The sequence below is a fragment of the Chaetodon auriga genome, chromosome 18, assembly GCF_051107435.1.
Source record: "Chaetodon auriga isolate fChaAug3 chromosome 18, fChaAug3.hap1, whole genome shotgun sequence".
In the NCBI taxonomy this organism is placed as follows: Eukaryota; Metazoa; Chordata; class Actinopteri; order Chaetodontiformes; family Chaetodontidae; genus Chaetodon; species Chaetodon auriga.
Window position 1 is genome coordinate 6952939 of NC_135091.1, and position 15337 is coordinate 6968275.

At 45.2% G+C, this 15337-nt stretch overlaps 1 protein-coding gene across 13 annotated transcripts in view; it reads left to right on the forward strand.

The window, feature by feature from the left end:
* The window catches only part of gphnb (gephyrin b), an 87372-nt gene that overhangs the window by 65907 nt on the left and 6128 nt on the right, over window positions 1–15337 (forward strand). For 4 of the 13 annotated variants that reach the window (XM_076755579.1, XM_076755580.1, XM_076755583.1 and 1 more), the window contains 8 exons: window positions 3291–3347; window positions 6216–6258; window positions 7386–7523; window positions 11163–11255; window positions 13413–13468; window positions 13938–14057; window positions 14265–14335; window positions 14838–14991. In XM_076755579.1, the coding sequence (XP_076611694.1) occupies window positions 3291–3347; window positions 6216–6258; window positions 7386–7523; window positions 11163–11255; window positions 13413–13468; window positions 13938–14057; window positions 14265–14335; window positions 14838–14991 (732 nt within the window). The remainder of the gene's footprint in view (window positions 1–3290; window positions 3348–6215; window positions 6259–7385; window positions 7524–11162; window positions 11256–13412; window positions 13469–13937; window positions 14058–14264; window positions 14336–14837; window positions 14992–15337) is intronic. The other 9 variants (XM_076755581.1, XM_076755582.1, XM_076755584.1 and 6 more) reach the window with 3 other exon arrangements.

A 15337-nucleotide genomic window follows, 5' to 3' on the forward strand; every position in this document is an offset into this window, starting at 1 on the left:
TGTGGTGGTACACATGGCAATATATTGGGCGAAAAAGCAAAGATAAGCATGACTAAAAGTCCGAAGAAATACAGCAGCAGCTGAGTTGGTGGCCCTCAGAGTTGCTCTAAGTTGCCCTCGGTATCACCACCTTTAGTGGTCAGCAACATCCTCCCCATTGCCTCTCTCTCTCGCTCTCTCTCTCTCTCTCTCTCTCTCTCTCTCTCTCGATCTCCACCAGCACTCATTCTCTCTCATTCATCACCCATCTGGTCTTTTGATGTGACTTGTGTATCAGTGGCTGGTGACGTTGTAGTGTTTTGTTTTTGCAGAGTGTGCGAGTGGATCTGTGTGTGAATGCGAGCGCGAGTGTGTGTCTGGGTTAACAGACGATCCATGAGGGCAGAAACTGGGAAGCCCAAGAGAGGCCAAGAGCGCACCTCCGTCAGCGGAGAGCAGAGGCCTTCCTGGCAGCCGTGTCACTCCATCTCCTCTGCTGCTGTCGTTTCCCCCGCCTCAGGCTCTTGCCTCCGCTCCCCAGGGAGGACGACTTGGCTCCGGACTGCCACAGTAGCATTTTGTCCTGCCCTCTACCTCTCTGTCGCTATCACTCCAGCGTTTTGTCCTTCGCTTCATCCCTCTCCTTCCCCTGCACCGTCCCGCGGGGCGAGGTGGTTGGAGCCGGTTGAAACGAGTCTCCCTGCCCTGTCACAGCCCTCTCCTCCTTGCGGCGGATGGATAAATCTCCCCCGTTTTGCATAATTTGTCTGACAGCTCCTTTGTTTTGTGCTGAGCTCAGCACCGCGGCGGTTGCATCCCATCATTTCCTGGAGCGTCTCTCCAGCCGGCCGGTTATTGGCCCCATCGATCCCCCTCTCCCAGCTTGCGGCCCCCTGAGCCACGTGCCTCGCTGACCTGGCCACGCTCACCATTCAGTGTCCGTAGACACCGCCACCGCCACCGCCACCCGCTCCCCAGCCCATTGATCTCCCTGGCAGATCTCCATGACAACCCGTTGTCAGGCTGTTTCCGTGGTGACGGCGGGTTTGGCGCGTGGAGTGATTAGTGTTTCTGGCATGGAGGCCACTGGGTTTTTTTGTGCGAGTGTGTGTGTCATTCCCAGAATACTGCAACATGAAGACGAGTGACGGCGCCAGGCCCGAATCCTCACCCACACAGTGGCTTTCTGGGACTTTATTTCTGTCTTATTCAACCTATTTTTGCTCACTAAAGGGGGTCTCCGCGCTGTTAAACCAGCCCTCTTTGTGTTTGTGTGTGTGTGTGAGGCGTGCATGGTTGACATTTGCATCCCTCATGTGAGCTCATCCTCTTCTCTCTCTTGGTCACCACTAACGGGGGGATTGCAGTGGAGGGTAGATTAGAAATGAGTGTGAGAGTGTTTGAATCTGCTTTTTTATTTCATTTTTTTTGCCTCCCCCTCCTCTCCCCCACCATGCGTCCAACACCTCATTCTGCTTCTGCACTCCATATATTCTCCTCACTGCCTAACTCACCCCCCCCCCCCCCCCGTAGCTTTTTCCACTGTCTTCATCTCCATCTGCAAAGTGTCCCCCCCACCCCCCCACACCCCCATGGCTCTCTGATGGTATGATCTTAGCTATTTTTTTGCCATACTGAGGTCTTGTTTTCCACCTGTGTCAGTCTTAGTGTCATCACTCCACACTGCATCAAGGTATTAGCTGTTTCTTAGTTCATGGTGACTGTTTATCTACTGCATCCACCGCAGGACAGATTGTGATACATTACTATAAAAAAGGCGTATGTGAAACTGGATTAGGAAGTAGAAAACTTGTGATTCTCCTGGTTTGTCTGTGTGTTTAAAGAGACTAGCTAGGTGAGATTCTGATGTAACTGCTATGCGTTACTCGTGTCATTCTCTTTTTTTTTTAATTTTAGATGTCTTTTGCAGTTCCTTTTTAGCAAGGCATACCTTGTACGAAAAATGTCCTAGCTGTCGATCCTTAGTTTTCATATGTGCTTTTCAATGTCTGCAAGTTTGATGTGTGTCCTGCTGTAGCTGTATTTAGCTCCCTTAATCCCTACCTTTGTCTTTTTTCTGTCTTTTTTTTTTTTTTCCATCACACCTCTCCTCTCTCTAAATTCGGGCTGTGCAGTTGTGGCACAAATCTCCGAGCAGGCACAGCTGGCACCATCGTGGAGGACCACTGGAAAATAGAAAAATGTCAGAAATAACAAGCGGAAAGAGCAGAGAGCAGATTGTAAAATCAATACACAAACACCTCCTGCATGTGTGGTTCATTTAGGTCAATTTTAGTCATGTTGTGAGGAGTTTCGTTCTGGAGCTTGTCTCTACTCACATGCAAGGAGTTGTAGTCTGAGAGGTGTAAACTCAGTTAATCTCAACAAACAGCTATCATGAGTTAGTACTAGATTCAGTTTTTGATTTGATTGTCATTAGAGATGACTTTAAACCAAGTGTTAAAGTAAAAACAATAAAGATTTCATTCACCAGGACTGTAATACGTACTTCTCCAGTCCATCTACTTTACATCCCATGCACCCCTTGCTACTAATGCTACTAATACAGAAGGAAAACTGTGGAGGAGGCATCATCAATATCATGTAAAATGGAAATATTAATGGGACCCATATAAACAACTGAATTTAAATAATGTCATGTTTTGAGTAAAACAATAAAGCTGGCATTTTTCAACAAACCTAAAAGAGGGAAAAATGTCTTCCAATACTTTCTGAATTCATCTACGCCGCCTGTGACACTTAGGACAAAAATCCAGAAATCTTTAAAACTGGGTCACAAATATGGAATTTATCAAAAATAAGGCTGAATAGTCTCCTGAAACATGTGACTGTATTTACAGACTTTATTCATTATCTCAGTACAAAATGACACTTATTGTTACAACTCCAAACATGTCCAAAACAGCAAAAACAACAACGAAAAAAAAAGAACCTCTGCAGCAGAATCATTGCTAAGAAATTCAAAATGTCGTCAGCTGTTCGCCTGCAGTGTTGCTCGGGAGCTTAGAGGGCCTCCAGCATGGCTGACACAGGGTGCATTATGCCACCTGAAAGCCCGCGACGCTCTCCTTCTATCTCTTTCTTTCTATCTCAGTTCTCTGCTCGCTGCTCCTCTCCCTCCTCCTGCTAGGGTTGCTTGTCTTAGTGGATGCCTGTCTGTCTGTCTGTCTGTTTGTCCTATCGTCCGTCTGTCTGTCTGTCTGTCTGTCTGTCTGTCTGTCTGTCTGTAGTGTTGTGGTTGCCGGGACAGATGCACTGATGCCTGTGATTCGATGCTTTATCTCCACTAGCTCCAGTGTAGGTTGGAGGGGCTTAAAGATGATCGCAGGAGGACCTTCAGCTCTCGAGTAACTATCCCGCCCCCACCCTTTGCCTTTCCCTCACCCTCCTCCGAGGAGCGCGCAAAACAAACGCCCCGCTCTGTGTCCCCCCCCCTCCCTCCCTCCCTCCTCGCTTGCCTAGCTTTCTCTCTAGCTCTGGCTCACTCTCTTTCTCTGTTACGTCTCTCTATCTGTCTGTTGCCACCGGTCCTCTTTCTTGTCTGTCGTTCACTCTCGTCACTCTGTCTCACTATTTCTCTGTGAGGACTCTTCCTTTCTCCGTCTCCCACACACACTTTTCTGTCCTCTTGTCGTCCGCTCTCTCTGTCTGTCCTTCTTCCTCTCCCTCCGTCTGTCTGTCTATCTCTGTTTCTGTCCTTCCCGGTTAACATGCTCTGCTTTCAGTAGCTATGTCTGGTGTGCTGGATGTCTGTTAAGTAGATGCCATCAGGCCGCTCTAGTGGTCTTTATTGTTTTCGTTCTTTTCTTCCTGTTTTCCCTCTTTTCTGCTATGTCTCGGCCGTGTAGTTTAGTGAAGTCTGTCTAGTCCGTGCTTCCTGTTTTTCTTTGTTTGTTTTCTTTCCGGGCTGTGGGACCACGTCATGCTGATCCGCCATCCCTCCACCCTCTGCCTCCCACTGTCTACCTACCTGTCTTTTTCTATCTCTCTGTCTCTCCATCCCTCCTCCTCCACCATCCCACCCACCCACCTTGCCCCACCTCCCATCTCCCACCCTCTCACCTTGGCTGTTTGGTGCCCAGTGGTGTCACAGTTTTAGCCCAGTTATGATGGCGGTGAGGGAGGGGAGGAGGGAGAAAGAGGTGGTTAGGCGGGTGGGTGGGTAGAGAGACCTTCACCTTCACCATGGGTGTTTCGGTTCTCCATACACCACACACTGCCCACACCCAACTTATGTGATAACGCCAGGACACAGAGGTTATTGAGATGCAGCAGTTGCAACAAAGGAAAGCGGATTAGGACAGACAGAACATGACTGACAGCCAACCAGACAATCAGTTGTGTCAGTCAGCACATCTGAATGAAGGTAGACAGACCCTCAGACGAGCAAGCATGCAGAAGAAGAAGAAATGGAGAGCTAAAACAATCCCCCAAATCCAAATCAAACCCAACTTACAATTGGCCAAAATACCCTTTTTTAAGCAAACAGACACATAAGTATTTGGCTAGATTTATATGCTTTCACTGCACCCAGTGCCATACTGGTGTAGTTGTACAAAGGACTTCAATTCTTCTGTGCAAATCTTAAAGCATGATAAACTTGTGATTCTCCTTCCCTTATCTACTCATTCCCTGAGGCTGAGCTTCCCAAAAGCATGCTCATACTGTAACACAGCGTGTTCTTCGCAAGGACTTTAGAAAGTGCCGTGTGGCATCTGTAACATGAATGCATCTGAGCTTTGTTAGTTTTCTATAAATACCATGAACAAACAGCATGATCACCAGGAGGTTGGCGGCTTCTAACAGCAGCAGCGAGATGAAAAAAGGACCGCTGGTGTGTCCATGTACCACTTCTACCTACTGTATACCTTCTTTTTGTTCTAATGCCGTTAATCATCTGCATTGCCCTGTAAATTATGTGCAAATTGATTGAAATCTGATCGGTTCTGCTTAACAGTAATAAACCACGTGAGGGTGCTGTTCTTCCATCTTAGCTGTGTCCCAGTTCCATTCTGCATGCTAATTTTAAGCGGGTTTTGAGTATGTACCATTGATGGCAGCTGAGCTTGCATATCAATAGCATATCAAACTCCATGCTCTGATGAAGACTGTATGATAAAGCTTGAAAGCGCAGGATAACGCTAGTAGTTGGGCCTTGAGTGTTGGCTTTGCAGAGAAAAATCTTTGGAGAAAAATTAGCTTTTTGTTAGATTTAATTGGAGGTGGTGTCCCAGAGTAGCAATTTGATTGGTTTGATTGGTGCACTTACTGCATCATTTCCTGTTTGCACAAAACACTGATTTCTTGTAATTGCAAAGTCATATTGCTGCATGACAATTAGTATGTATTAAATACTGACTTCACACCATTGGTATGTTTTATGGAATTGGGACATATCCATTATGGCTACCTCCAGTATGTTTAAGAAGTCCAGAGATGGCAACCATTAATGTGGTCTTTACCTCAAGGAGCGCTAAAATGAGAGAGAGGTGACTAACTGTCTCCTTTTGTTCTACCGGTTCAATTAATTTGGCACCACTTTTAATTGTGTGTGTTCTCCATTCACTCGCCGTTACCGTCAGTTAGCTGTAGATGGTTTTGGGAAGCTCAGCTTAGTTTTAACCCCCCCTGCTCTCCTCCCCACCTTGCCATAGATTACAAGCAGCTAAGCGTTAGTACAGCTACGGCGCAGCAGCAGCAGCAGCAGCGATTTCCAGAGAAATCTTACCGTCCTGCACCACATCTGAACAGCCACTCTATATCTATACTTGACACTACATTTCCACTACATTTGATGTTACACCGTAGCACAGTTAATACGTCTTGTTATGACCTTGTGATACAATATTGTCACTCTGTATGTTGTTGCCTTTGTCCACATATTCCTTTCAGCGCTCTAATCTAATAGTGATGTGACGTGTCAGTGCATTTATCAGTGTAAATATCACCTGTGATATGATGATGTAGTGTACAGTAAGTGATGATAATAGCAATGCAGGAGATGCAGCCATCTCCCAACAGCAGGACAAAGTGCACAGTGTAGTGTGACACGGCTCTTGCCAATGCTTCTGACTGTTGTATAAACAGCTTCTCATCTCAAGCTCAAAAGAGCAGCCTGGTTTATCTCAAATTACCACTACCTCTGCTCTCTCTCTCTCTTTCTCTTTCCTCTTGCCCTTCGTCTGTCTCTCCCCAATCGCTCTCTCCATCTTTAGGTGCAGTCACGATGCAGCAGCAAAGAAAATATCCTAAGATCAAGTGAGTACTAAGTTTCCAATTCAAGAGCACCCTCTCTTTTCTCTGTGTCATATCTGTGTGTCACCAAGTGTGCTCTCAAACGCGCATAAATAGATTTTAAATGCGCATGTGATGTAACAATGCGAGCATGGTCTGTGTGTTTGGCTGTGTGTGGCTGCTGTGTTGCATGTTGTGTGTGTGTGTGTGTGTGTGTATGATGTTTTGCCAGAGGTTGTTAAGCCTCATGTTAAGCATCAGAATATGCTGTGGAAGCGTAAGTGTATGTTTAAAGGAGAGAAATTGGGTCAAGGGAAATCAAAGCGCAGCGCCTATTCTTCGCTGTGAGGCAGAGAGGCAGAGGGAGAGCAAGGCAGAGAGAGATAAAGAGAGAAGGAGAGAGAGCAGATTACATATTAGTTACACCTTGCTTTGTTCCTTTTACCTTTGGAATTATTAGAGAGGTATTATTAGACCAACATGGCTGCTATCGAGCACCTCTATCATCCAGCTGGGTTCCACAGCTTCTGCAAACAAACAGGACTATTTATTGCCAATCCCCGCTCGTGGTGTTCAAATTGTGTGATTTCGCATATGTACGCACATGCACTGAAAAATAAATCATGTTAATCCAGTTATCTTGGTGACAGTGCTGTGGAAACACATTTGATTACATGTGTTTATTTATAAAGTTGCATGTTTTGCATGTGTGCATAGGCTGTATCCATGTCCTGAGTTTTGGAATTTGACCTTTAGTGCTACAGCGGCAAACCCACTGCGCTCAGATCAGTTTGAATTTTTTTTTTTCTGTGGCTCTGGGGCCAAAAGAAGATTCTTAAAATACTGTTTTTGTCTCCAGAGATAGTTGAGTGGTTCAGTTCCCTGCCTCCACCGTCTCGGGATTAGGTCCCAGCAGGGTTCTCCCTTCCCCCCTTTCCTCCTTCCCCTCTGTCTTCCTCTCAACTTTCAAACTAAATAAAGAATTAAAATGCTAAAAAAGAGCGAGTGGACCCAAGTTTTTCTGACTGAAGTTGGGCCAGGCTTAAATTTTAAAGCTTGGGTCTTGATATGTGCTCTACAATAGAGTGAGTGAGTTTGATTTTAGCACAACCATTTGATGACAGTGAACAGAGTGTCACATGTCTTCCCAGGTCACAGTGCAGTGGACATCACCAAGGTGGCCCGGAGGCACCGCATGTCCCCCTTCCCCCTCACCTCCATGGACAAGGCCTTCATCACTGTGCTGGAGATGACCGCCGTCCTGGGCACTGAGATCATCAACTACAGAGGTGAGGAGGACGCAGGTTTGATTCCTTTTGCTTTTCACACCCACTTAAATGTCCTAAATTTGCTAATCTGGCCAGATGACATCTCCAGTTCACCTTCCCATTGTGTCTGCTCGCATCGGCCATTCAGCATGCTGGGATGTTGAGGTGTCATCCCTTCCGATCGATATAGCGACACGCGCTCGCTAACTTCAGATGACAGCATTTAAACGCTCTCGGTCCACAACTGGACACCTCACTGAATCAGCAGTCTCTGTCTGCATGCCACAGTGTCACTCACTCAGACTTTACTTGACTGAAAGGGCACATACATAACAAGCAAACCTTTACTTGTGTGTCATTTACTACTGGGCCATGCTGAGCCTCTTACACTGGTTCACACTGAGGTTATTGCAGGTTTACAGTATGCATAATAATATGTACAATACCACACACCCTCACCTCTAGTGAGCATTTCCACATCTTTGAGCTTGTTTGGTTTTACGGGCTCCCAAATCTACTGTTTTCGTTCACCGGAAATGTTTTTAAAGCCCACTCTACACGACCTGCCCGGCACCAAAAGGCAGACGGACAAAGTTAGCAATTGGCTGGTGAACATAGCGGAGCATTGAGCAGCTAAAGATCCAGATTATTTCACTCAGGAGTTGGTAGAGACCAAAAACAGAGTTAAAAGTAGAGTGACATTGATCAGTGGCCAGAAACACTAAATAAGTCTGATATGAAACTCTCTTCACTTATCATCCTGTTATCACCACACGTTCCTGATTGCTAGGTGGGAATTCAATTAAAATGCTAAATGGCCAGAGTACAGTCTATGTTCAGTTAACTAGCTTTTATATACCCAATATGTAATATGAGGGTACAGAACCAAATTTGTAAAGTTGCTGAAACTTAGTTATGTTCTATTTGTTCTCTGTTACAATTAAAAACCAGCAGAGGGCAGTGTCAGCTCTCTTCTCACCAGGATGTCTGGAGGACTTGTAGTGTGGTTTGTGGAGGGTCTATTAGTGACTCCCAGTCAAGTTTTCATACAGTCTGTTTGCTTCTCGGCTTGTGTTTATGTTTCAAGTTTTGTCATTTGGTTTAAGTTTGTTGGGTATGCTGCACATTGAGCTACGCTGTGTTTTAATTTGTGTTTCCCAGACCATATTTGGGGGACTCTGCACCCTGAATAGTAAACATTTATAAGAGAATCAATAATTCAGGTCTCAGGTTAATGTGTCCTGACCGCCACACGGGAATGAACACTGCTGCAACCAACCAGACTAGCCCTAATTACTTTTACTCCTGAACAAGTCCAAATGAGGGATAAGGTTCGATAAATAAGCAGCTGTTTGCTAAAAAGTTCACCCATTATCAACTGAAAAGGTGAAGATATGTCGATGTTGTGTTTGCAGCTTTTTTGCACAACAATCAGCCAAGAAAATCTGTTAAGTTAAACAGTGAAAAAGAATTCTGGTTCACATTTTCAGTCTTTGTAGTCACATGTTTTAATTGCAGGTAAGCTTTAGTCTTTCTCAACTTTTGTTTTTGTAATAATCACCCTGATATGAACAAATTTAATGCATGTTTTTGAGGCATCTTTGTGCATTTTGTTTCATGTGTTCAGATACAACCATGCACAGAGGAGTTAGTTTAGCACCTGTGGGTCGAGTCATCCTTCTGGCAGAGTGGAGGTTGGCACAGAGCCAGGCTGAGGGCCAGAGGGGAAAACACACACTCTTTAATTCATCTCAAGACGAGGTAGCGAGGATCGGGGGCAATAAAAGCCCGCGGCGCACATGACTCGTAGATCAATGATGGTAGAAGGAACGTTCTTTCTTTTCCCAGATGTAAAGTGATGTTTCGTGTTCTTGGAGAGAGGACTGAATTGCAGGATTTGCAGGAGGACAGTGGGATGAGGAGGAGAGGGAAATGGGATACAAGAGATGAAATATTTACAGAGACAACAGCTGGAAAACTCCCCAGCTGGATTTGGAGGCGTGTGTGTGTGTGTGTGTGTGTGTGTGTGTGTGGGTTAAGGTAAGGGTTAGACGAGTAGTGCTTATGGTTATGGTTAGGGTAAGAATTTAAAGTAATAGTTTGATATTTGGGGATATACATGTATTTGCTTTCTTGCAATTAGCAGCAGGTTAGCTTAGCTTAACACAAAGGTTGGAAACAATGGGAAACCGCTAGCCTGGCTTTGTAAAAGGCAGGTCAGTTTTACAGTTTTGGTACAGATTACACAACAACAATATAACATGTTAATTAGTGAGCTTTAGTACTACCACAAGGTGGTTTTTGTTAGCTTTGAACAAAACCAGGCTGGCTGTTTCCAGTCTCTGTGCTAGGTTAAGCTAACTAGCTACAGGCTGTAGCTTCATATTCACTCTACAGGCATGAAAATGGAATCAATGTTCTCATCCAACATTCAGTAAGAAAGCGAATAAGCACATTTCCCAAAATGTCAAACCAGTCCTTTAATTCCCATCTATCTGTAGTGTATGAAAGAACATGTGGGCTGCACAGGTACTGCATGTTTTAGTGTGCAGGCCAACATGCATGCACGTGCTTTTATGATACTTTCACTGTCTTCTAAAATGTGTTGATTTGTTTCTCGCCGCTTATTTGGGCGAGTGATCACACAGTGTGCCTTGATTTAATGACCGTTATGTAACACTTTTAAAACCTGGACCCTACTGTGCGTGATGTTTTCCACAGCATCTGATCAAACGCTTATTTTGCTTCAGCAACAAGACATCACCTCTGTTCTATTTTTATTCACACGGCTTCAGCACACAGCTTTAACAAGCTGTTTAAATAGCTGCTTGGAAGGAGTAGCGGTTGTGAAAATGCACCAGAATATCTCACATGACATGCTGCCGACTTAAAAAAGATGTAAGGTTTGGACAACAAGCACGTGTCCTGTTCTGCCACTGACATGCATTATTTACAGCAGCTCGTTTTGACTGTCATCTCGTAAGCTGAAGTGTTGTATGCATGTGCGTGGGCGTCTCTATGTGTTCATGCACGTTTTTTTCCCTTCAACTCATTGATATCAAAGCTTAGATCTTCACATTAACACCCACATAATCATAGCATAAAGGCGCTGAGAAATGCTATATATAGCCACACAGCAGCTTAAGGTATTTTAGTGCCAGGATTTTTCTCCTCCACCCACTCTCCCTCTGTCTTTTTCTGTCTTTCTTTCCTTCCCTCATTCTCTCTGAGCTATTGTCTCTGAGCGGAGTCTCTGTTCTTCCTACACAAATGTTTCCTGGGTGTTTTTAAGTTGTCTGGCTGGTGGAAGTGTTTAAGAAACCAGGATGGGGACGCTTGCAAAGGCTCCACTTGTTGTATGTGAATCAGATCAGTAAAGCTGAAACGAGTGTGTGTGTGTGTGTGTGTGTGTGTGTGTGTGTGTGTGTGTGTGTGTGTGTGTGTGTGTGTGTTGGTCAGGTGGTGAGTCATGAAGAGAAATCCTGATACGTGGTGTCACACTATGTCTCCCTTTAAAACACGCACACACACATATACACACCTCCGGCACATATGCCCATCTGTATCTTCATCTGAATCAGTCTCCCTCATCCTCTCTGCTACCCTTTGCCCGGCTTCTCTTCCTCACCTCATACCCATAGTCTTCCTCTTCTTCTGCAGATGGGATGGGCCGAGTCCTGGCTCAGGACGTTTATGCCAAAGACAACCTGCCACCCTTCCCTGCTTCTGTCAAGGATGGTTATGCTGTGAGAGGTAGGTACCATACATGGTGACAGGTGACCAATGTAGTTAAGATGCAAAGTGTAATTTTAAAAACCATGAAGAACTGCTTGGATGGTGAACCTCGCTGTAAAAGAAACTGGAAATGTTCATGGGGACACAAATAGCAGGTAGAGACCATGTTCTGCTCATATGGTACAATGATTGTCGCTAAAACTAAAATAGAAAAGCCAATTTCTCGTCTAACATTGGGCCTTTTTAGCTCGTTTTATTGTGTTTTTATCTTGAGGAACAGTTACAGAGTGCAGTGGAAGCTCTGCACGCAGTTGCACCAGCTGTTAGTAAGTTCAATTTTAGCCTCGTTGTATCACTAAATTAACAGGGGCTCCACCACACAGACTAGGTCTGACACAGAAATTAGCTGTTGCCAGTAAGTGTAACTGTTGCCTGGCTAACTGAACTAGCTAACGTCAGCATGCTATGTGAACCATATGATGGAGGAGTAAAAGAGGTAACATGGAATATGGTCCGCACATCTGACCTGGAACTTGGTCAAAATGGTCTTTAATAGTGATGCAAACTGGGAAGAGATCTTAAGAAGGACTTTACATAGAAAGGGATTAACGAATTGCTGGTGTGGCCCAGTCCAGCTTACTTTTCCAGTCTTTGGATTTGCACCTACAGTGTACAGTGATGTCCATGAGACTGATGGATAAAGTCACTGTTGTCTTTTCTTAAGAGGAAGTTGCAGAACTAACCAGGCCAGTGTGTCTTTCCTCCTGTTCAAATGACCTAACTGTCCCAATTAGAGATGAACAGGACACTGGGGCAGTAGAGAACTGCCGCAGGAGCCATTTAAGAGCTTCTTCTGCCAGGGTGAACCGAAGAGAGACGGAGGCTCTGCGTGGTGGGACATGGAGGGGGCTGTCCTCTGTAGTTGAAAGGTGGAGACAAGTGGCAAGAGATATGTGTTTCAAAGAGTTTCCTTCCTATGGCTGCACCAACTCCTTAGCGTGATATCTAGGTAATATCCAGGCAAAGATGGTTCACTCAAGAAATCAGCGACTGGGTGTCTGGAAAGCATTGAGGGCCCTGTTAACCCGGAGAGCAGTGTGGCAGCTTGTTGGCTCCAGGCAGCTCAAAAACCCTCGCATGTAACATCTGCTGTTGGCTCTTGCTGATGGAGTAGGAGGAGCACAACACCACAGGTCTCTCTGGGTTTTATGCACCTGTCCTGAGGGCCTGGCGTCTGCCGAGGCATACATGTGCAGATTTGAAAGACTTTAGTGGCTAGACTGTGAGAAGTGGAAGGAGCAAATAACCTATTGCTTTCTGCAGAGCCAGTGCCAGTTTCCTGCTCTCTTACCAACCTGCAGCATCCACCTTTTGCTGAGGTTGAGGGGAGTGCTGAGTTTGTACAGGGAGGCCTGATGGTGAAAAGCCATGTCTGCAGTCAGAGCTAATGGTAAGGGCAGCAAAGTTATGTAGAAGCAGACACAGTTCCTAAGAGGTCAGGGAACATGCAGGGAAAGAAGGTGACGAACTGCTTCGGTCCTGGCTGGAATTCCACAGTGTCAATTTTTCAAAACTAGCAAAACAATGTCGTGTTTTTAACTCAACGGCAGATGTTTGTCGTCATCTCATTGGGGTTTTTCAAGCCTTTCATGAGGAAAAGAGTGGCAGAAGTTTTTTTTTTTTAATAACAAGGAGAGAAGCATTTAATCCTTTCGTTAAGATTACATGTCAAACCATGAAATTAAAGTTTTCCACTCGGCAAGGACATGTTGCAATGTCGAAGGGTGTGTTAAAGTTTGAATTGTGTTTCGAGTGTCTTCTGGCGACCCTCGTTCTTGGTCCTTCCTTGGTGTCTTTGTTCAATTAGATTTTTTTCTTCTTCCCCATATTTGTCTGTACCTACGCTGAATGCGATGGCTTGTGGCCTGCGTGGCTCAGCATTACAGATGAGAGCGTATGACTGAGCTAGCATTGAGAGTACTGTGTATGTCTGTTTTCGAGATGTTTAATTAAAGAGCAGAAAATGTCAGTGTTTCCCTCTCTCCTTCTCTTCCTGTTTGTTCATTTTGTAGCCCACTGAAATAAAATGACTCAACTAAATGGCACACTCCTACTCACACACACATTTTCAGCTGCACACATGTGTAAAGCTATTGAATCTTTCTTTTATTTTAGCGGCTGATGGCCCAGGCGACCGCTTCATCATTGGAGAGTCCCAAGCTGGAGAGCAGGTTTGCGCCCACGTTGACACTCAGACACGCGTTATCTCCAGCTCACAAAAAAAAGGAGCCTCACACACAAACACCCACATAACCTGTATATGAAAATAAAGCACTTCACTTTTGTCCTTCACCGCACGCCTTGACCAGCTGTAATTGCACACCAGTGTGTTCCCTTAGCAGGTGATGAAAAGCCCTTCGCCCCAAAGCAGGGCTGGAAAGTCAAAGTGCTGCCAAACTATAAAACAGATAAGACCTCTGAGACAAGAGTAGGCTGCAGAGATTTACTGACTACGTCAACCTCTCATCTTGACTAAAATCAGATGACATGCGAACATACATGCCTTCATATCCTTTACTAGGGCTACACAATTTTATGCATGCACTTTCACTGTGTTTTTTCTTGAATTTCATCACTGTTTTGGCTCAAAGTTTTTGTACTTTTAATCATGTATTTCATGCTGTCTGTGTCTCTGTGCAGCCGACCCACACAGTGATGCCTGGCCAGGTGATGAGGGTGACGACGGGTGCCCCTATCCCATGCGGGGCCGACGCTGTAGTCCAGGTGGAGGACACCGAGCTGCTCCGCGAGTCTGAAGATGTAAGTCTAACATTTACCCAATATGTCAAAATGTCAAAATAACGAGAATTCACCCTGTAAAGGCGATTACTGTCTTTTGACTTACATTTATCTCTAAAAGTCACTGAGACTAAGTTTAGCCCAGAGAGGTACAGAATACACAGTGCATTTTGGTCTAGTATAGTAAAGAAAACTGCATCTGTTCATGTTGATATATCTGATGTCCAGTTTGTCTTTCAGGGCACAGAGGAGCTGGAGGTACGAATCCTAGTACAGGCTCGTCCAGGGCAGGACATCAGGTTAGTGTGGCAGTTCTGTTGGTTGCTATTTAAGGTCCAGTGTGTAGGATTTAGTAGTGAGGTTGCAGATTGCAACCAACTGAACACCTCTCGCCTCGCATTGCCTGCTAAAAATGTGAAAAACACAATTGGTCCTCCCCAGAGCCAGGGATTGGTTTATCCGTTCTGGACGACTGCAGAAACATGGAAACAATATGGCGGACTCTGTGGAAGAGGAACGACTTCCACTCTACATACTTTATTTTACCTTTCTGCCCATAGATCCTCCTAAATCCTGCACACTGCTCATTTACAATCAGAATCATAATTTTTTTCTTTTTTGTTTGTTAGTCCACTTCTTTAGCATACATCTCATAGTAAGCAGCGCCCCTGAGCTGAAAGTTACACTGTGAATAACCTTACACCTGAGATTACTTAGTGTACAGCAGTGCATTTTTCACCATCCTTCCCTTTCTCTCTCTTTCTTTTCCTCTGAACCACCCTCTCTGCTGCCCCACCATAGGCCTATCGGTCATGACATTAAGCGCGGGGAGTGTGTGCTTGCAAAGGGAACCCACATGGGCCCGTCTGAGATTGGTCTCCTGGCCACTGTGGGAGTCACTGAGGTGGAGGTCCAGAAATTCCCCGTGGTGGCCGTCATGTCCACAGGAAATGAGGTAAGGCGTGATGAAACCTTGCATGTTTTGTAGGACAGTCAGGTCCTTATTTTCATTGGGAACATGATAGCCCACACTGTCAGATGAAGGTGCACCACTGTACCTGTATTTGCCAGAGAGGTTCGGCCTCAGCTGCTGATGGTAACAACAATGTGCTATCTTTTTCTGACAGCGTACCTCGTCCGTATTTATGCACAATCAACATTGTTTGCTTTGACTGCGGACACCGGAACAATGTTCAGAGCTGAATGTGCACTCAGCTGTTTCATGTGTGCTTTCAGTTGTGAGGAATGTGTTTATCTGCGACCAGGTGGTTTCTTTTATATGCAGGGATCATATTTGTGCG